The sequence below is a fragment of the Oncorhynchus nerka genome, linkage group LG26, assembly GCF_034236695.1.
Source record: "Oncorhynchus nerka isolate Pitt River linkage group LG26, Oner_Uvic_2.0, whole genome shotgun sequence".
NCBI classification, from domain to species: domain Eukaryota; kingdom Metazoa; phylum Chordata; class Actinopteri; order Salmoniformes; family Salmonidae; genus Oncorhynchus; species Oncorhynchus nerka.
The window spans coordinates 29672968-29695021 of NC_088421.1; the positions used below are offsets into that span (position 1 = coordinate 29672968).

The 22054-nt window shown below is 48.1% G+C and overlaps 1 protein-coding gene across 1 annotated transcript in view; it reads left to right on the forward strand.

Annotated features, from left to right (window-relative positions):
• Positions 1-22054, forward strand: part of LOC115124040 (adhesion G protein-coupled receptor L1-like) — a 94329-nt gene that overhangs the window by 26704 nt on the left and 45571 nt on the right. Inside the window, exon 4 of the mRNA XM_065010951.1 lies at positions 6743-6757. Coding sequence (XP_064867023.1) covers positions 6743-6757 — 15 coding nt within the window. The remainder of the gene's footprint in view (positions 1-6742; positions 6758-22054) is intronic.

Below are 22054 nucleotides of genomic sequence, written 5' to 3' on the forward strand. Positions count from 1 at the left end.
GAGAGGAGAGAGGGCATGCTATTTCTCAGCCGTGTGGTGAAGGAGAGAGGAGAGAGGGCATGCTATTTCTCAGCAGTGTGGTGAAGGAGAGAGGAGAGAGGGCATGCTATTTCTCAGCAGTGTGGTGAAGGAGAGAGGAGAGAGGGCATGCTATTTCTCAGCAGTGTGGTGAAGGAGAGAGGAGAGAGGGCATGCTATTTCTCAGCAGTGTGGTGAAGGAGAGAGGAGAGAGGGCATGCTATTTCTCAGCAGTGTGGTGAAGGAGAGAGGAGAGAGGGCATGCTATTTCTCAGCAGTGTGGTGAAGGAGAGAGGAGAGAGGGCATGCTATTTCTCAGCAGTGTGGTGAAGGAGAGAGGAGAGAGGGCATGCTATTTCTCAGCCGTGTGGTGAAGGAGAGAGGAGAGAGGGCATGCTATTTCTCAGCAGTGTGGTGAAGGAGAGAGGAGAGAGGGCATGCTATTTCTCAGCAGTGTGGTGAAGGAGAGAGGAGAGAGAGGGCATGCTATTTCTCAGCAGTGTGGTGAAGGAGAGAGGAGAGAGGGCATGCTATTTCTCAGCCGTGTGGTGAAGGAGAGAGGAGAGAGGGCATGCTATTTCTCAGCAGTGTGGTGAAGGAGAGAGTAGAGAGGGCATGCTATTTCTCAGCAGTGTGGTGAAGGAGAGAGGAGAGAGGGCATGCTATTTCTCAGCAGTGTGGTGAAGGAGAGAGGAGAGAGGGCATGCTATTTCTCAGCAGTGTGGTGAAGGAGAGAGGAGAGAGGGCATGCTATTTCTCAGCCGTGTGGTGAAGGAGAGAGGAGAGAGGGCATGCTATTTCTCAGCAGTGTGGTGAAGGAGAGAGTAGAGAGGGCATGCTATTTCTCAGCAGTGTGGTGAAGGAGAGAGGAGAGAGGGCATGCTATTTCTCAGCAGTGTGGTGAAGGAGAGAGTAGAGAGGGCATGCTATTTCTCAGCAGTGTGGTGAAGGAGAGAGTAGAGAGGGCATGCTATGTCTCAGCAGTGTGGTGAAGGAGAGAGGAGAGAGGGCATGCTATTTCTCAGCCGTGTGGTGAAGGAGAGAGGAGAGAGGGCATGCTATTTCTCAGCAGTGTGGTGAAGGAGAGAGGAGAGAGGGCATGCTATTTATCAGCAGTGTGGTGAAGGAGAGAGGAGAGAGGGCATGCTATTTCTCAGCAGTATGGTGAAGGAGAGAGGAGAGAGGGCATGCTATTTCTCAGCCGTGTGGTGAAGGAGAGAGGAGAGAGGGCATGCTATTTCTCAGCAGTGTGGTGAAGGAGAGAGGAGAGAGGGCATGCTATTTCTCAGCAGTGTGGTGAAGGAGAGAGGAGAGAGGGCATGCTATTTCTCAGCAGTGTGGTGAAGGAGAGAGTAGAGAGGGCATGCTATTTCTCAGCAGTGTGGTGAAGGAGAGAGGAGAGAGGGCATGCTATTTCTCAGCAGTGTGGTGAAGGAGAGAGGAGAGAGGGCATGCTATTTCTCAGCAGTGTGGTGAAGGAAGGGGGGAGAGAGGGCATGCTATTTCTCAGCAGTGTGGTGAAGGAGAGAGTAGAGAGGGCATGCTATTTCTCAGCAGTGTGGTGAAGGAGAGAGGAGAGAGGGCATGCTATTTCTCAGCAGTGTGGTGAAGGAGAGAGGAGAAGAAAGGTTGTCCTGCAGTGCTCCTCAGGTGTCCGTGTATATGTAGCTCTGTGTTAGCGTGCTGTGCCTCGTTAGCAGTGGGGATAATTGATAGGGTTCTGGAGAGCAGTGCTGAGCAGAGGAGGTGCCTGGGTTTTCATTCTCACCAGGGGACCTACGATGGAGCCTGAATGAATCAGACACTCAGAGACCCAGGTTGCTCTACTGTACACTAACACCCCGCAATGCACTGTGTGTAGGTGTGTGTGTGTGTGTGTGTGTGTGTGTGTGTGTGTGTGTGTGTGTGTGTGTGTGTGTGTGTTTGCTACTTTACAGAGCAGCAGACAAGGACCAGAGGATGTCAGCAAATCAAATCTTCCTCTTTTCTTCTCATTCTCTCCTCTTCCTCACCAAAGCAGTTCATCCCTCTTTTATTAGGGTTCTCTACCTCTCCTTTATTCTCATTTCTCTGCTTCTCTCTCGTTCTCTCTACCTCTCCTTTATTCTCATTTCTCTGCTTCTCTCTCGTTCTCTCTACCTCTCCTTTATTCTAATTTCTCTGCTTCTCTCTCGTTCTCTCTACCTCTCCTTTATTCTCATTTCTCTGCTTCTCTCTCGTTCTCTCGTTCTCTCCTTTATTCTAATTTCTCTGCTTCTCTCTCGTTCTCTCTACCTCTCCTTTATTCTCATTTCTCTGCTTCTCTCTCGTTCTCTCTACCTCTCCTTTATTCTCATTTCTCTGCTTCTCTCTCGTTCTCTCTACCTCTCCTTTATTCTCATTTCTCTGCTTCTCTCTCGTTCTCTCTACCTCTCCTTTATTCTAGCTCCTCTCCTCCACTCCATCACCCTCCACACCAACACACACAGTGTTGTTATCTCCCTTGAAGGCAGTGTGTGTTTAGAAAACAGGTCACACAGAAACATGATATAAAGGAACCCCTGCTCCCCCTTGGACCCTGTCTGACACATAACTGTCATAAAGAGACACCACATCAAACCTCCACTCTGCACCATGCAGGGCCCCACTTTACCCATCAGCCCACAGTGTGTCTGTTTACAGCCATGAGCATCTTGCTCTCGCCTCTCTCTCTCGCTTTCTCCATCCACCATGCGGTTCTGACACTGTGAGCATCATTCTGCCTCATTCTACCCCTCCTCCTTCGGCCCTCTCCCCTCCTCCCGCCTCATTCTCCCCCCCTTCCTTCCGCCCTCTACCCTCCTCCCGCCTCATTCTCCCCCTCCTCCCTCCGCCCCTCTCCCCTCCTCCCGCCTCATTCTCACCCTCCTCCTTCCTCATTCTCCCCTCCTCCCTCCTCCCCTCTCCCCTCCTCCCGCCTCATTCTCCCCTCCTCCTTCCTCATTCTCCCCCTCCTCCCTCCGCCCCCTCTCCCCTCCTCCCGCCTCATTCTCCCCTCCTCCTTCCTCATTCTCCCCCCCTCCTCCCTCCGCCCTCTCCCCTCCTCCCGCCTCATTCTCCCCCTCCTCCTTCCTCATTCTCCCCCTCCTCCTTCCGCCCTCTCCTCTTGCTCCGATGCTCTAATGGCTGCTCTAGCAGTGGCAGTTACAGTGGGGCAAAAAGTATTTAGTCAGCTACCAATTGTGCAAGTTCTCCCACTTAAAAAGATGAGAGAGTTCTGTAATTTTCATCATAGGTACATTTCAACTATGACAGACAAAATGAGAAAAAAAAAGAAAATCACATTGTAGGATTTTTAATGAATTTATTTGCAAATTATGGTGGAAAATAAGTATTTGGTCACCTACAAACAAGCAAGATTTCTGGCTCTCACAGACCTGTAACTTCTTCTTTAAGAAGCTCCTCTGTCCTCCACTCGTTACCTGTATTAATGGCACCTGTTTGAACTTGTTATCAGTATAAAAGACACCTGTTCACAACCTCAAACAGTCACACTCCAAACTCCACTATGGCCAAGACCAAAGAGCTGTCAAAGGACACCAGAAACAAACTTGTAGACCTGCACCAGGCTGGGAAGACTGAATCTGCAATAGGTAAGCAGCTTGGTTTGAAGAAATCAACTGTGGGAGCAATTATTAGGAAATGGAAGACATACAAGACCACTGATAATCTCCCTCGATCTGGGGCTCCACGCAAGATCTCACCCCGTGGGGTCAAAATGATCACAAGAAAGGTGAGCAAAAATCCCAGAACCACACGGGGGGACCTAGTGAATGACCTGCAGAGAGCTGGGACCAAAGTAACAAAGCCTACCATCAGTAACACACTACGCCGCCAGGGACTCAAATCCTGCAGTGCCAGATGTGTCCCCCTGCTTAAGCCAGTACATGTCCAGGCCCGTCTGAAGTTTGCTAGAGAGCATTTGGATGATCCAGAAGAAGATTGGGAGAATGTCATATCGTGAGATGAAACCAAAATATAACTTTTTGGTAAAAACTCAACTCGTCGTGTTTGGAGGACAAAGAATGCTGAGTTGCATCCAAAGAACACCATACCTACTGTGAAGCATGGGGGTGGAAACATCATGCTTTGGGGCTGTTTTTCTGCAAAGGGACCAGGACGACTGATCCGTGTAAAGGAAAGAATGAATGGGGCCATGTATCATGAGATTTTGAGTGAAAACCTCCTTCCATCAGCAAGGGCATTGAAGATGAAACGTGCCTGGGTCTTTCAGCATGACAATGATCCCAAACACACCGCCCGGGCAACGAAAGAGTGGCTTCGTAAGAAGCATTTCAAGGTCCTGGAGTGGCCTAGCCAGTCTCCAGATCTCAACCCCATAGAAAATCTTTGGAGGGAGTTGAATGTCCTTGTTGTCCAGCAACAGCCCCAAAACATCACTGCATGGAGGAATGGGCCAAAATACCAGCAACAGTGTGTGAAAACCTTGTGAAGACTTACAGAAAACGTTTGACCTCTGTCATTGCCAACAAAGGGTATATAACAAAGTATTGAGATAAACTTTTGTTATTGACCAAATACTTATTTTCCACCATAATTTGCAAATAAATTCATAAAAAATCATACAATGTGATTTTCTGGATGTTTTTTTTATTTTGTCTGTCATAGTTGAAGTGTACCTATGATGACAATTACAGGCCTCTCTCATCTTTTTAAGTGGGAGAACTTGCACAATTGGTGGCTGACTAAATACGTTTTTGCCCCACTGTAGCTCCCTCCTCCTGCCCTCCTGGTTCCTCCCTGCTCTGGCCACATGGGACCCATACATGAGCCCATAGATGCTCCCCTGAAGGATGAAATGGCTGCCACTCCTACTCTCTTCACAGGGTTTCTCCCAGTGTCTGATCTAGCTGTCTGATGATAAAAGCCATAGAGATGGTAGTGCTCTGTTGCTCTGATGCCGTGATGCAGAAAGGCCCCCTCTCTCTCTCTCTCTCTCTCTCTCTCTCTCTCTCTCTCTCTCTCTCTCTCTCTCTTCTTCCTCTTCTTTCTTTTCTTCCTCTTCTTCCTCTTCTTCCTCCTCTTCTCCTCTTTCCTGGAATGTGTCCAGTACAGACACCTCTCATGCTGTACTGTAGATGAGAGAGGTGATGACTTCGCATGACAAGGCTCTCCAGGGACCAAAAGGCTTCACACAGCATTCACACGTTCAGCGGCAGCAGCATGCCGGACTTCCACATGGCAGGGAAGAAACACACACACATCTCTCTCTCTCTCTCACACACACACACACACACACACACACACACACGCACACACACACACACACACACACACACACACACACACCTCTCTCACACACACACACACAGAAACACCTCTCTCACACACACAAACACACACAACACTCATTCGTCCGCCACAATGAGTGATGTCTATGGAAAGCTGCCTTACAAACTGCCATAACTGCTTATGTCAGCCAAAGCCTCATATAGGCTCAACACACAGACTAGTGATTAGTGTTTGATGAGCTTGGTGTAGACCAAAAGACAGGGCCGTGTCTCAGACTCTGTGCTCTCTCTCTCTCTCTCTCTCTCTCTCTCTCTCTCTTTCTCTCTCTCTGTCTCTCTCTCTACCTCTACCTCTTTCTCTGTCTCTCTCTTTTCTCTCTCTCTTTCTGTCTCTCTCTCTACCTCTCTCTCTCTCTCTCTGTCTCTCTCTCTACCTCTCTCCCTCTCTCTCTCTCTACCTCTCTCCCCCTCTCTCTCTCTACCTCTCTCTCTCTCTCTCTCTCTCTCTCTCTCTCTCTCTCTCTCTCTCTCTCTCTCTCTCTCTCTCTCTCTACCTCTCTCTCTCTCTCTCTCTCTCTCTGTCTCTCTCTCACGGGACGCTTTACTTTCGTCTGTCTCCTTCCGTCTCTCAATCCCTCTGTTTCTTTGTTCTCTCTCTTTCTTCCTTCCTTCTCTTTTGATGAGTGCATCTGAGCCCGGCGAGCAAGCTGCTCCCCGTTGATTAGCTGGTCGATGGATTGAGCGAATGGCGGGGTTCTGTAGCTGAGCGCCGTGATTTGGCGTACTGAGCGCAGTCAGACGCAGCGCCACTTTCTTGGGATTAAGAGACAGGTTCAATGTAGACCCTGTAACCCTGGAGAGGGGCTAGACGAGACACAGTGACCCCCCGCAAGGCCACAACACACCCCACACACTGGGCCACTTTCCTCATCACCCTCTCATCTCTCCATCCCTCTATCTAGCTCTATTTCTCCCACAGCTGCTTCCAAAGAAGATTCTTCAGGAACATATGTGTGTTTTTCTCTCCCTGACAGGACCCAGGAGCTGGAGTTCGGAAGGACAGAAAGAGGGAGGGAGGGAGGGGTGGGATCCTAAGACATAACAGGAGGTCGGGTTGAGTACATGTATGTGTGTGGATGGTTGGGGATTGTTGGGTTAATGGAATGGAAATGGAGTAAATCCGAGGTCAGGCCATTTTCCCTCCTCATTTTTCATTTGAGTCGCCATCCTTTCTCTGAGTAGCCAACCGTAACACAGAACAAATAACATGCTTAAAGAAAAGAGAGAAAGGATAGCATTTTATTTAATCTCAATTTTGTCTTTTTTCCTGCACCTGTTTTTCTTTCATTCTCTTTGCTCTCTCTCTTTTTCTCTCTGTCTCTCTTACTCTGTCTCTCTCTCTCTCTCTCTCTCCCTGTCTTCCTCTCTTTCTCTTTTTTCCGATGCTTGAATAGAAGTGGATCAAAAAGGTAAAGACCACAATGAACATAAAAACCACAGCTCGCCCCTCCCTCCTCCTCCTCCCTCCTCTCCTCCCCTCATACGCCTTCCTAACCCAGCACCTTGTGTAGTGGTCATGTTTGATGTTGATATCCCTCCCCTTTCTTTCTCTCTTTCTCTCCCTCTCTCTCTTTCTGGATTATAACCAAGACTCTAAGATCCTTCCAGATTTCCTCCTTGCCTCTGATGACACCAGCCTGGCCTACACGCACGCACGCACCACACACACAAACACACACACACACACACACACACATACACACAAACCAGCTGACCACTCTGGAGGTCCATGAACTATTTCTGAGAGAGAAAAAGAGAGAGCATTCTTATGTCATGGTTTAACCACTATACCAACTACATACCAGTGGCCATTCACAAACTTAAAGACAGATAACATGGTGTACATTCTTACCACTTCCTGGTCGGTAAAACCTTTTCTTCTCTTCTCCCATTCACTGTAAACCTATCTCTCCTCTCCTCAACGTGTCCACATGTTGGGCCACAGCCACCTGACAACTCCTCATGCTGACATAGTTCTCCATCTGACCCTGCAGTTCTCACTCCACCTCATTGAGTATGATTTAACCATTTCTCTATCGTTTACAATTAGTAATTTGACCCTATCTCTAATTGGTTCCCTCCAGATCCAAGTGACTCCTCCTCGTCCTCCTCTCCTCTCTTCTCCACATTGGTTTATATTATTTTCTCTGCCTCCCTTTCTCTTTCTTTGTTTCTTCCTTCCCCCTTTCATTTTTCCTTACTTCAGGGCGAATCTTACATTTATTTGTTTTAATTTTCAACTCAAAAAGACAATGATATTCAGAATCACACTGGCCAAAGTTTCTCCTTGATCATGTGACATGAGACTGTCCCTCGTTAAGCACTTTCTCCCATTTCCAGGTGCTTCAATGTCCACTCTCGTTCTCTCTATCACTCAAACAGCTTTAAATGCAGTGCCCTTCTCTCCTCTCTTTCTCTCTTTCTTTTGGCTCCGTTTCTGCCTCTCAGATTTTTCATCTGTTCATCACAAGTAGCCGCTGGTTCTCTGAGGCCTCCTCAGGTTTCATCTGCTTCTTCACCTCCTCCTCCTCCTCTTCTTTTCTTTTTCCCTCTTTATCCATTTGCTCTTATCACTGCTTTTTCTTCCTTCTCTTGCTTTCGTTGCACTGCAACCCCCCTGTGTGTCCTGATTTGGCCGTCAGTCACCCCTTCTTATCAATAGAAGTCAGCTAGTCCTCCCTTCGTACAGCATGTCTGTATGGATTCAGAGGGGTGCCACAGTAGGTGGTACAGTCCCAGTTAGCATCTATGTGTAATGGCTGCTCTGTTCACCAGGGGGATGGTACTCTCTAAAGAGCCAATCAGTCACTGGTCTCCCAATCACAGAGCTTACAAAGAATGCTGCAGGGGATGCAGGGCTCAATCCAAGGGTAGAGGAAGGAAGAGTATTGCTGCCACTGGGAACAGGCACCATTAGGGCCGCCTCAAAAGGGTCATTTAATCTCCCAGGTTGTGTCTGAAATGGCACACTATTCCCCACGTAGTGCACTACAGGGCTCTGGTCAATAGTAGTGCACTATACAGGGTATTATACACTGTCCTAATCTTACCTGTGACCTTTTAGATATTTTTTTTTTACATTTGACCTTTATTTAACCAGGCAAGTCAGTTAAGAACACATTCTTATTTTCAATGACGGCCTGGGAACAGTGGGTTAACTGCCTGTTCAGGGGCAGAATGACAGCCCTTGTCAGCTCGGGGGTTTGAACTCGCAACCTTCCGGTTACTAGTCCAACGCTCTAACCACTAGGCTACCCTGCCGCCCCGGCCCACAACACCGTTACACATCAGTCTTGACTAGTACCCTCTACTGTCTGTTTCCATGGATAGATGGATATGTACAGTAGGTTATTATAGATTGAAGGGATTAACCTCTGTAGCAATGCCATTAAGTCCTTTATGGGCCCATATCCATCTGCCTGGATGTGGCTTTCTACTGACATCCATTGCTCCTGTATGTCTTGTTTTTCCCTCAACCGACCGATCACCATTTTGTTACTCCCTGCCTGGTAGCTATAGCGAACCCTCCTCCTCTTCCCAGCCCCCCCACCCCCTTGATCCACCTTGTTGTTGTTGTTTTTTTACCCACATTTACTACTGCTCCTCCCAGTGACCATGTGACCTAAAAGACCCCTCCTCTTCCTCCCTCTATCCTCGCTTTAACTCTACTGCTAATTATGATTATCTCTATATCTCATTTTTTATTAATTAACAATTCTCTTAGATTGTGTTACCCGTTGTACCTTTGTTAATTCATTAATCCTAATTGATTGATTCACTGATTGGTTGATTGACAGATTATAGTAATGGCTGCTCTACTGTTGTGTTCAGGAGCTGGTCTGTGAATTTCAGTCAGACTGATGGACAGTCTGTCCGTCATCAGTAGCTAGCTAGAGAGACAGATAGTCAGACTGTCTGTAGTCTGTGTGTTGATAGACTTACATATTCATTTCCTTGTCACCGTTCCTTTATTACTATTGACACGTGAATTGACTGAATAGGTGTCAGCCATCTTTCTGTCACCTATCAAGTCCTTTTTAATCAGTGATCATGAAGGAAAGGAGACAAGGAAACAAATCTACAGTATTTCATCTGTGATCATGAAGGAAAGGAGACAAGGAAATACATCTGCAGTATGTAAGACCTGGTACACAGCCTTCAAATTGTTTTTTTTATGGGGACTAAAAGAGGGGGGAGCATCCCTCAAACCTACACTCTTAAAAACAGGTTCTATCTAGAACCTAAAAGGGTTCTTTGGCTGTCCCCATAGGATAACCCTTTGAAGAACCCTTTATGGTTCCAGGTATAACTATTTCGGTTCCAGGTACATCCATTTTGGGTTCCGTCTTAAGCCCTTCCGACAGAGGGTTCTACCTGGAACCAAAAAGGGTTCTCCTATGGGGACAGCCAAATAATTATTTCTGAGAGTGTAGAGACACATTTACCATTGAAATAGTGTCTCTGTGGGCGAATGAGGATAGTGGGAGGGAGGGAGGGACAGAGAGAGAGGGAGAGAGGAGCAGTCGCTATAGAGACAGGCTGTAGCTCCTCATTAGGAATGACCCACCACACACACACGTCTGGTCACGTGACCCACTGCACTCAGACATTCTATTCAGCAGGCAGTCAAGGAGAGAGGAGAGTGAAGGAGAGAGGGAGAGATGGGGAGAGGAGAGAGATAGGGAATTGACTGACTGTACATTGAAAAGTCATTACATTGATAAAGCTAAAGAGCTCTGGCAGGCAGGTGGCCATGAATAGAAATAAGTCAGGACCTTTATGGACAGATAGAACACACCGCCAGAGGCAGATGTATGGACAGATAGAACACACTGCCAGAGGCAGATGTATGGACAGATAGAACACACTGCCAGAGGCAGATGTATGGGTAGATAGAACACACCGCCAGAGGCAGATGTATGGACAGATAGAACACACCGCCAGAGGCAGATGTATGGGTAGATAGAACACACCGCCAGAGGCAGATGTATGGACAGATAGAACACACCGCCAGAGGCAGATGTATGGACAGATAGAACACACCGCCAGAGGCAGATGTATGGACAGATAGAACACACCGCCAGAGGCAGATGTATGGACAGATAGAACACACCGCCAGAGGCAGATGTATGGACAGATAGAACACACAGCCAGAGGCAGATGTATGGACAGATAGAACACACCGCCAGAGGCAGATGTATGGACAGATAGAACACACTGCCAGAGGCAGATGTATGGACAGACAGAACACACCGCCAGAGGCAGATGTATGGACAGATAGAACACACAGCCAGAGGCAGATGTATGGACAGATAGAACACACCGCCAGAGGCAGATGTATGGACAGAGAACACACCGCCAGAGGCAGATGTATGGACAGATAGAACACACCGCCAGAGGCAGATGTATGGACAGACAGAACACTGCCAGAGGCAGATGTATGGACAGATAGAACACACCGCCAGAGGCAGATGTATGGACAGATAGAACACACCGCCAGAGGCAGATGTATGGACAGATAGAACACACTGCCAGAGGCAGATCTATGGACAGATAGAACACACAGCCAGAGGCATATGTATGGACAGATAGAACACACAGCCAGAGGCAGATGTATGGACAGATAGAACACACCGCCAGAGGCAGATGTATGGACAGATAGAACACACTGCCAGAGGCAGATGTATGGACAGATAGAACACACCGCCAGAGGCAGATGTATGGACAGATAGAACACACCGCCAGAGGCAGATGTATGGACAGACAGAACACACCGCCAGAGGCAGATGTATGGACAGATAGAACACACTGCCAGAGGCAGATGTATGGACAGATAGAACACACCGCCAGAGGCAGATGTATGGACAGAGAACACACCGCCAGAGGCAGATGTATGGACAGATAGAACACACCGCCAGAGGCAGATGTATGGACAGATAGAACACACAGCCAGAGGCAGATGTATGGACAGATAGAACACACCGCCAGAGGCAGATGTATGGACAGACAGAACACACTGCCAGAGGCAGATGTATGGACAGATAGAACACACCGCCAGAGGCAGATGTATGGACAGATAGAACACACCGCCAGAGGCAGATGTATGGACAGACAGAACACACTGCCAGAGGCAGATGTATGGACAGATAGAACACACCGCCAGAGGCAGATGTATGGACAGATAGAACACACTGCCAGAGGCAGATGTATGGACAGACAGAACACACCGCCAGAGGCAGATGTATGGACAGATAGAACACACAGCCAGAGGCAGATGTATGGACAGATAGAACACACCGCCAGAGGCAGATGTATGGACAGAGAACACACCGCCAGAGGCAGATGTATGGACAGATAGAACACACCGCCAGAGGCAGATGTATGGACAGACAGAACACTGCCAGAGGCAGATGTATGGACAGATAGAACACACCGCCAGAGGCAGATGTATGGACAGATAGAACACACCGCCAGAGGCAGATGTATGGACAGATAGAACACACTGCCAGAGGCAGATCTATGGACAGATAGAACACACAGCCAGAGGCATATGTATGGACAGATAGAACACACAGCCAGAGGCAGATGTATGGACAGATAGAACACACCGCCAGAGGCAGATGTATGGACAGACAGAACACACTGCAAGAGGCAGATGTATGGACAGATAGAACACACCACCAGAGGCAGATGTATGGACAGATAGAACACACTGCCAGAGGCAGATGTATGGACAGATAGAACACACCGCCAGAGGCAGATGTATGGACAGATAGAACACACCGCCAGAGGCAGATGTATGGACAGACAGAACACACCGCCAGAGGCAGATGTATGGACAGATAGAACACACTGCCAGAGGCAGATGTATGGACAGATAGAACACACCGCCAGAGGCAGATGTATGGACAGAGAACACACCGCCAGAGGCAGATGTATGGACAGATAGAACACACCGCCAGAGGCAGATGTATGGACAGATAGAACACACAGCCAGAGGCAGATGTATGGACAGATAGAACACACCGCCAGAGGCAGATGTATGGACAGACAGAACACACTGCCAGAGGCAGATGTATGGACAGATAGAACACACCGCCAGAGGCAGATGTATGGACAGATAGAACACACCGCCAGAGGCAGATGTATGGACAGACAGAACACACTGCCAGAGGCAGATGTATGGACAGATAGAACACACAGCCAGAGGCAGATGTATGGACAGATAGAACACACCGCCAGAGGCAGATGTATGGACAGATAGAACACACTGCCAGAGGCAGATGTATGGACAGATAGAACACACCGCCAGAGGCAGATGTATGGACAGATAGAACACACCGCCAGAGGCAGATGTATGGACAGACAGAACACACCGCCAGAGGCAGATGTATGGACAGATAGAACACACTGCCAGAGGCAGATGTATGGACAGATAGAACACACCGCCAGAGGCAGATGTATGGACAGAGAACACACCGCCAGAGGCAGATGTATGGACAGATAGAACACACCGCCAGAGGCAGATGTATGGACAGATAGAACACACAGCCAGAGGCAGATGTATGGACAGATAGAACACACCGCCAGAGGCAGATGTATGGACAGACAGAACACACTGCCAGAGGCAGATGTATGGACAGATAGAACACACCGCCAGAGGCAGATGTATGGACAGATAGAACACACTGCCAGAGGCAGATGTATGGACAGATAGAACACACCGCCAGAGGCAGATGTATGGACAGACAGAACACACTGCAAGAGGCAGATGTATGGACAGATAGAACACACTGCCAGAGGCAGATGTATGGACAGATAGAACACACCGCCAGAGGCAGATGTATGGACAGAGAACACACCGCCAGAGGCAGATGTATGGACAGATAGAACACACCGCCAGAGGCAGATGTATGGACAGATAGAACACACAGCCAGAGGCAGATGTATGGACAGATAGAACACACCGCCAGAGGCAGATGTATGGACAGACAGAACACACTGCCAGAGGCAGATGTATGGACAGATAGAACACACCGCCAGAGGCAGATGTATGGACAGATAGAACACACCGCCAGAGGCAGATGTATGGACAGACAGAACACACTGCCAGAGGCAGATGTATGGACAGATAGAACACACAGCCAGAGGCAGATGTATGGACAGATAGAACACACCGCCAGAGGCAGATGTATGGACAGATAGAACACACCGCCAGAGGCAGATGTATGGACAGATAGAACACACAGCCAGAGGCAGATGTATGGACAGATAGAACACACCGCCAGAGGCAGATGTATGGACAGATAGAACACACCGCCAGAGGCAGATGTATGGACAGATAGAACACACCGCCAGAGGCAGATGTATGGACAGATAGAACACACCGCCAGAGGCAGATGTATGGACAGATAGAACACACTGCCAGAGGCAGATGTATGGACAGATAGAACACACAGCCAGAGGCAGATGTATGGACAGATAGAACACACCGCCAGAGGCAGATGTATGGACAGATAGAACACACCGCCAGAGGCAGATGTATGGACAGATAGAACACACTGCCAGAGGCAGATGTATGGACAGATAGAACACACTGCCAGAGGCAGATGTATGGACAGATAGAACACACAGCCAGAGGCAGATGTATGGACAGCCCTCACTGGGGAAGGAAAGGATGGAGAAAGAGAGATTAGAGGGATGAAGAGAGTAAGAAACTGGCTGGGTGCTGGCTACTGCTACAGTAGCTCAGCAGGGTTGGGGTCAATTCTGTTTCAATTTAGTCAATTCAGGAATTAAAATGAAAATCCAATTTCACTTTTCCTTACAATGAAAAGCAATTAGGAAAACTGGACTTAGAATTTTCCATTGACTACCTAAATTGACTGAATTGAAATGGAACTGTGGCCTGTCATAGTGTCACTCCAGTGCTGTACCCGTACCTGCAGGCGGTGTCCTGTGTACTGAAGCTGTGAAGCTCTGTCAGTAGGACCACCTGTGCTGCCACTCAGTGTGTCAGTGCACCTCTCATAGAGATAAGACGTTTCAATGGAAACTTTCTCTCTCCACCCAGGCCCTGCTGCCCTGCTATTGGTCTCAGTGAAGGGGTTTGTCTTGAAGTGAACATGACGGTTGATCAAAGTGCCAGCCCCTTCCTTCTGTCTACAGTGTGCGTGTGGTGTGTGGATATGTGTATGAGTGTCTGTGTGTGTAGGTTTGTGTGTGTCGGTGTAGGTGTGTGTGTGTGTGTGTGTATGTGTGAGTTAGTATTCTGTTTTGACTACCTTGCCTTGACCCCCTTGCTGTCCAAAAGGAACAGGACACAATCTGGGACTCCCACCTCTCTCTCTCTTTCTCTCACTCCTCCACAGAATTAACTCACTCCCTCTCTTATTCTCATTTCACAGGAAATAACCTATTGACTCCTCTGACTCTCTCCGTTTCTCCGTTTCTCTCTCTCTCTTCTTTTTTACACCCACAAAATACACTCTCACTCTATCCTTTACTCTTTCTCCTCCTCTCTCCTTCTCTCTCCTTCTCTCTCTCTCTGTCGCTTGCTATCTCTCAAGCACACCTACACACATGCACGCACACACACCAACATGCCTACGGGTAACGACACACACACGCGCACCTGCACCCTACACACACACACACACACACACACACACACACACACACACACACACACACACACACACACACACACTCACAGATGTACTCTTACTTCCAGACGATTAAGTGTCCATGCTGAAGGAGGGGTTTCATGGCGCTCTGTTGTGCCCCCTGCTGGTTGCTGGCTGCAGTTACCTGCCAGGAACAGGTGTGGGATTCAATTAGAACAGCAGGCTCTCTGTGGCCAGGCCAGGTCTGTCAAGGGGCTACTGGGTCCTGTTCATTAGGCACCAAACGGAAGAAAACAGACTGAAACAGGGAGGGACTACCTGGACGTGTCCAATGAGAAAAGCTAATTTTTGGTTTCCGTTGCAACACTTTTTTAAACTCTATGTGTCCTAATGGCCGTGACCCTGGGATAGGCAGGCTGTACATCACCTCCCCATAACCAGTCTGTGGGATACTCTAGGACTCATTTCTCCAGACACTCTAACATACATAAATAACCCAAGATCTAGACTCTAGAGGATGTCTCAAGAAACTACTGTAGGAGAGACGTGGTCAGGTCTGGGCTATGCCAGGCTGTGTCTTACATAACAACCATATCAATCCATGGCCTCACATTACATCAACAACAAGACCACAAGCATTTTATAAACACATACAGTCTCCATTGAGATATCTCTCTATCTCATTACTCTATACCCCTTTATGGTCACAGTAGGATGATATGATGGCTTTATTATAATACAGTATGTAATGACAGATTTGATATGAAGATAACCATTAGAAATATGTTCCCCAGCAGTCCCTGGACTAAAATGATTTTCCCACAACGGCACACAGTATGATCTCAGCAAGCTGTCATTGCTTAGATGTAATTCTATATCACCCGTCAAAACTGTCATTATTATTCCCAACAAGGTAGTAAGGTACAGTATCTGTCATTTCAAAGGAGATTCTGTTCCTTTCATCATATTCATGCCACAGCTTCATATTGACGAGAAACGGTCACTGTTGACATATTGTGTTGTGTCGGGAACAACAGCTGATAAATTAATTTCCTATTATTTTTCATGGCAGTATTTTGCTGTAAAGTGTATACAATAGAAGATATATTGCCCGTTCCAACTTATACCCTATTCCCTATGTAGTGCACTACTTTAGTGCACATTATAGGGAATAGGGTGCCATTCGGGATGCACACCTGTGCACAGCAGATAAAAGCATGAAGGTTGGTTGTTAATCCTTGATAAGGTAAGTTGTATCACAGTACAGTAGGTTTGGTTATACTGCCTAGTGGTGTGGCCCCATTAGACCATGACTGCTCTGATCGTGCCAGACCAGATTTCCACGGCTCCTAAAAATGTATTTAATCTAATCTAACAATCTCAACTAATCCCAGAAGCTCAATATGACTCAGGCTAACCTGTTCTAGGCCGGACTAGGATAATACCTAGTCCAATCTTTAATACCCCATCCCTCTAATACCTCATATCCATCTCTAATACCTAATACCTCATTCATGTAGTGCTGGTCCTACTAATACTAGGCTGTGTGGTAGTGTGTGTTAGCAGGGTGTGGCTGCCCGGGAGGTCAGGCTGTCCATACAGAGAGAGAATAAACAGGAAGGGGGCATGCTGGCTGAAAGAACAGGTCAGAGTTAATGAAGCCTCCCAGGCAGGGTGTGGAGCGGAGCGGCTCCCTCTGTTTGTTTGTGTGTGTGTGTGTGTGTGTGTGTTTGCATGTGAGTGAACCTCTCTCTTTTTCTTTTCTCTGGTCGGTGTGTGTCAGTGCCAGCTCAGTGTGACCGCCTGGGAGGCCAGTCCAGTGATGAGCCCCACTGACACCCGGTCCTGCCAGCCCACCCAACACCCAGCTAATTAGAATAAGCAGAGCCAGAGAGCCATGTTAGAGTTACTATCTGCAGACTGTAAAGGGACAGAGAGAATAACAGGACATAACACATAGGATGGTTAGCCCTTACTCTTTACTGCAATACCCTGGTATACAGTAATGCTGACTATGCTACTGTATAGTGTGAAGCCGATTCAGGGTAGTGGTGCTGTTAATATATTACTGGGATCAATGATTTGTCCCATAAATACCTGTTAAACCTCTTGTGATTCACCGTACGTAGAGAACCCAATTGGGCCAGGAACCGAAAGGTTGCTGGATCGAATCCCCAAGCTGACAAGGTAAAACTCTATTGTTCTGCCCCTGAGCAAGGCAGTTAACCCACTGTTTCCCAGGCGCTGAAGATGTGGCTGTCGATTAAGGCAGCCCCCTGCACCTTTCTGAGTCAGAGTTGTTGGGTTAAATGTGCAAGACACAATTCATTTGTACAGCTGACTAGGTTTCCCCTTTCCTTTCCCAATATGAATACAAGTCAGCATTGTGGATTAAAGGTAGCCATTGACAATGCACTGCACCAGCCATTGGTTTTGTATTACCTAGGACTCTGTAATCCAAGGTCTGTCCAGGAGTCACAGACTCTTTTCAGATACAGACTCCCACCATACACTTTCTGCTTGTTTTGGTTGTACAGACTCTCCCACCATACACTTTCTGCTTGTTTTGGTTGTACAGACTCTCCCACCATACACTTTCTGCTTGTTTTGGTTGTACAGACTCTCCCACCATACACTTTCTGCTTGTTTTGGTTGTACAGACTCTCCCACCATACACTTTCTGCTTGTTTTGGTTGTACAGACTCTCCCACCATACACTTTCTGCTTGTTTTGGTTGTACAGACTCTCCCACCATACACTTTCTGCTTGTTTTGGTTGTACAGACTCTCCCACCATACACTTTCTGCTTGTTTTGGTTGTACAGACTCTCCCACCATACACTTTCTGCTTGTTTTGGTTGTACAGACTCCCACCATACACTTTCTGCTTGTTTTGGTTGTACAGACTCCCACCATACACTTTCTGCTTGTTTTGGTTGTACAGACTCCCACCATAGACTTTCTGCTTGTTTTGGTTGTACAGACTCCCACCATAGACTTTCTGCTTGTTTTGGTTGTACAGACTCTCCCACCATACACTTTCTGCTTGTTTTGGTTGTACAGACTCTCCCACCATACACTTTCTGCTTGTTTTGGTTGTACAGACTCCCACCATACACTTTCTGCTTGTTTTGGTTGTACAGACTCTCCCACCATACACTTTCTGCTTGTTTTGGTTGTACAGACTCTCCCACCATACACTTTCTGCTTGTTTTGGTTGTACAGACTCCCACCATACACTTTCTGCTTGTTTTGGTTGTACAGACTCTCCCACCATACACTTTCTGCTTGTTTTGGTTGTACAGACTCTCCCACCATACACTTTCTGCTTGTTTTGGTTGTACAGACTCCCACCATACACTTTCTGCTTGTTTTGGTTGTACAGACTCTCCCACCATACACTTTCTGCTTGTTTTGGTTGTACAGACTCCCACCATACACTTTCTGCTTGTTTTGGTTGTACAGACTCCCACCATACACTTTCTGCTTGTTTTGGTTGTACAGACTCTCCCACCATACACTTTCTGCTTGTTTTGGTTGTACAGACTCCCACCATACACTTTCTGCTTGTTTTGGTTGTACAGACTCTCCCACCATACACTTTCTGCTTGTTTTGGTTGTACAGACTCTCCCACCATACACTTTCTGCTTGTTTTGGTTGTACAGACTCTCCCACCATACACTTTCTGCTTGTTTTGGTTGTAAATGCAGGTGGTCCATTTGTCTGCTTGTCCGTCTGTGTGTCCTGTGTTGTTGTGTGTGTGACTAGAGACGGGACAGTAGCACGGCTGTGTGTCCTGTGTTGTTGTGTGCGTGACTAGAGACGGGACAGTAGCACGGCTGTGTGTCCTGTGTTGTTGTGTGTGTGACTAGAGACGGGACAGTAGCACGGCTGTGTGTCCTGTGTTGTTGTGTGTGACTAGAGACGGGACAGTAGCACGGCTGTGTGTCCTGTGTTGTTGTGTGTGTGACTAGAGACGGGACAGTAGCACGGCTGTGTGTCCTGTGTTGTTGTGTGCGTGACTAGAGACGGGACAGTAGCACGGCTGTGTGTCCTGTGTTGTTGTGTGTGTGACTAGAGACGGGACAGTAGCACGGCTGTGTGTCCTGTGTTGTTGTGTGTGTGACTAGAGACGGGACAGTAGCACGGCTGTGTGTCCTGTGTTGTTGTGTGTGACTAGAGACGGGACAGTAGCACGTCTGTGTGTCCTGTGTTGTTGTGTGTGTGACTAGAGACAGTAGGTGTGTCCTGTGTTGTTGTGTGCGTGACTAGAGCGGGACGGTCTGTGTGTCCTGTGTTGTTGTGTGCGTGACTAGAGACGGGACAGTAGCACGGCTGTGTGTCCTGTGTTGTTGTGTGCGTGACTAGAGACGGGACAGTAGCACGGCTGTGTGTCCTGTGTTGTTGTGTGCGTGACTAGAGACGGGACAGTAGCACGGCTGTGTGTCCTGTGTTGTTGTGTGCGTGACTAGAGACGGGACAGTAGCACGGCTGTGTGTCCTGTGTTGTTGTGTGCGTGACTAGAGACGGGACAGTAGCACGGCTGTGTGTCCTGTGTTGTTGTGTGCGTGACTAGAGACGGGACAGTAGCACGGCTGTGTGTCCTGTGTTGTTGTGTGTGTGACTAGAGACGGGACAGTAGCACGGCTGTGTGTCCTGTGTTGTTGTGTGCGTGACTAGAGACGGGACAGTAGCACGGCTGTGTGTCCTGTGTTGTTGTGTGCGTGACTAGAGACGGGACAGTAGCACGTCTGTGTGTCCTGTGTTGTTGTGTGCGTGACTAGAGACGGGACAGACGGCTGTGTGTCCTGTGTTGTTGTGTGCGTGACTAGAGACGGGACAGTAGCACGGCTGTGTGTCCTGTGTTGTGTCCTGTGTCCTGTGTTGTTGTGTGCGTGACTAGAGACGGGACAGTAGCACGGCTGTGTGTCCTGTGTTGTTGTGTGCGTGACTAGAGACGGGACAGTAGCACGGCTGTGTGTCCTGTGTTGTTGTGTGTGTGACTAGAGACGGGACAGTAGCACGGCTGTGTGTCCTGTGTTGTTGTGTGTGTGACTAGAGACGGGACAGTAGCACGGCTGTGTGTCCTGTGTTGTTGTGTGCGTGACTAGAGACGGGACAGTAGCACAGCTGTGTTGGTCTGTCCTTTATCCTACCTTGAGGCAGGAGGATGTTCTGTCTTTGTTTATGGGTCAGCTATGCAGCGGCTTGTTCTGCATGCTCTTTATTTCTCTACTCCTCTTTACTTTCATGCTGTTGTTTGGTTGTTTTCATCCTCGTCACAGCTTTGTTCATAGAATTCAGCCATTTATCCCTGAGCTAGTTTTCTTGTATATTTTATTGGATTGCTGGAAGTGTTATAAAATAGAGATGAAGGAAGAATACCTGACAAAGTCACTGTAAATGAGGACTACATTCAAATTACACATTGACCCTTGAGGGTTCCCCAAAACCAGTGGGCTGTACCAATGTAGATCATTTCAACTCTACGGGGGTGCCACTGCCTACGTTAATAACTCTAATAACTATGGGGCTCCCCAGCATGCTAGAACACCCCTGCTGGTGGAAACCATTCTTAGATCCACCACTGTAGCTCCTCGGCTGCTTGTTTTAACAATGGAGCATGACAGTCCCTTTGTGAAGCCCCTCTATTCAATGTGTGTTTGTTTACGCCCAGGCTTGATTTGAGTCATGTTTTGACGTGAGATATTCATCCCTGCTGATTCCCCTCAGACACAACAACAGTATCATCACTGAGGCACAGCACACAGCCACACACTTCTGAGAGACTAAAACTTCCCACTGGGCACAGACGCCAATTCAGCATCTATTCTACGTTGGATCAATGTAATTGCATTGATATGACCTGGAAACAACGTTGATTCAACCAGTGTGTGCCCAGTGGGGAGAGAGAGAGGCATAACATATTGATACTACTGTTGTGACCAGCAAACATTTCCTCAAACCATAAAAAGAGAGGCATTTAAAGGAATAAAAGCCATTTTCCCTAAACGTTCCTTTCTCAGAAATGCTGCCATCTCCTACGGTATGCAGCATGTCCAAGGATGTAGCATCCTAGGCTTAGTTCCATCCTAGTAAATCTGGCAGCAATGTTTGTGTAAGTGCATGTGTGTGTGTGTGTGTTGACTGTGTCTAAACGCCCCTGTAGGGACCAGTTAGACCACGGATCCGTTCAGTCATAACGTGACCAGTGTGAGTTCCCTGTCCTCTGTTCTCAACACACTGACTGGCTGGGCTGCTGGGGCCAGGACACATACATAACTGAGTATCCAGAGAAGAAGGGAGTCCTCTGTTCTCAACACACTGACTGGCTGGGCTGCTGGGGCCAGGACACATACATAACTGAGTATCCAGAGAAGAGGGAGTCCTCTGTTCTCAACACACTGACTGGCTGGGCTGCTGGGGCCAGGACACATACATAACTGAGTATCCAGAGAAGAAGGGAGTCCTCTGTTCTCAACACACTGACTGGCTGGGCTGCTGGGGCCAGGACACATACATAACTGAGTATCCAGAGAAGAAGGGAGTCCTCTGTTCTCAACACACTGACTGGCTGGGCTGCTGGGGCCAGGACACATACATAACTGAGTATCCAGAGAAGAAGGGAGTCCTCTGTTCTCAACACACTGACTGGCTGGGCTGCTGGGGCCAGGACACATACATAACTGAGTATCCAGAGAAGAAGGGAGTCCTCTGTTCTCAACACACTGACTGGCTGGGCTGCTGGGGCCAGGACACATACATAACTGATGATCCAGAGAAGAGGGGAGTCCTCTGTTCAGCTCTTTCATTCTGTACCTGTAGTGTCCCTGTAGTATCTCTGTACTGTACCTGCACTGTCCCTATACTGTACCTGTAGTGTCCCTGTAGTATCTCTGTAGTGTCCCTGTAGAATCTCTGTACTGTACCTGTAGTGTCCCTATACTGTCCCTGTAGAATCTCTGTAGTGTCCCTGTAGTGTCCCTGTACTGTCCCTGTAGTGTCCCTGTAGTATCTCTGTAGTGTCCCTGTAGTGTCTCTGTAGTGTCCCTGTAGTATCTCTGTAGTGTCCCTGTAGTG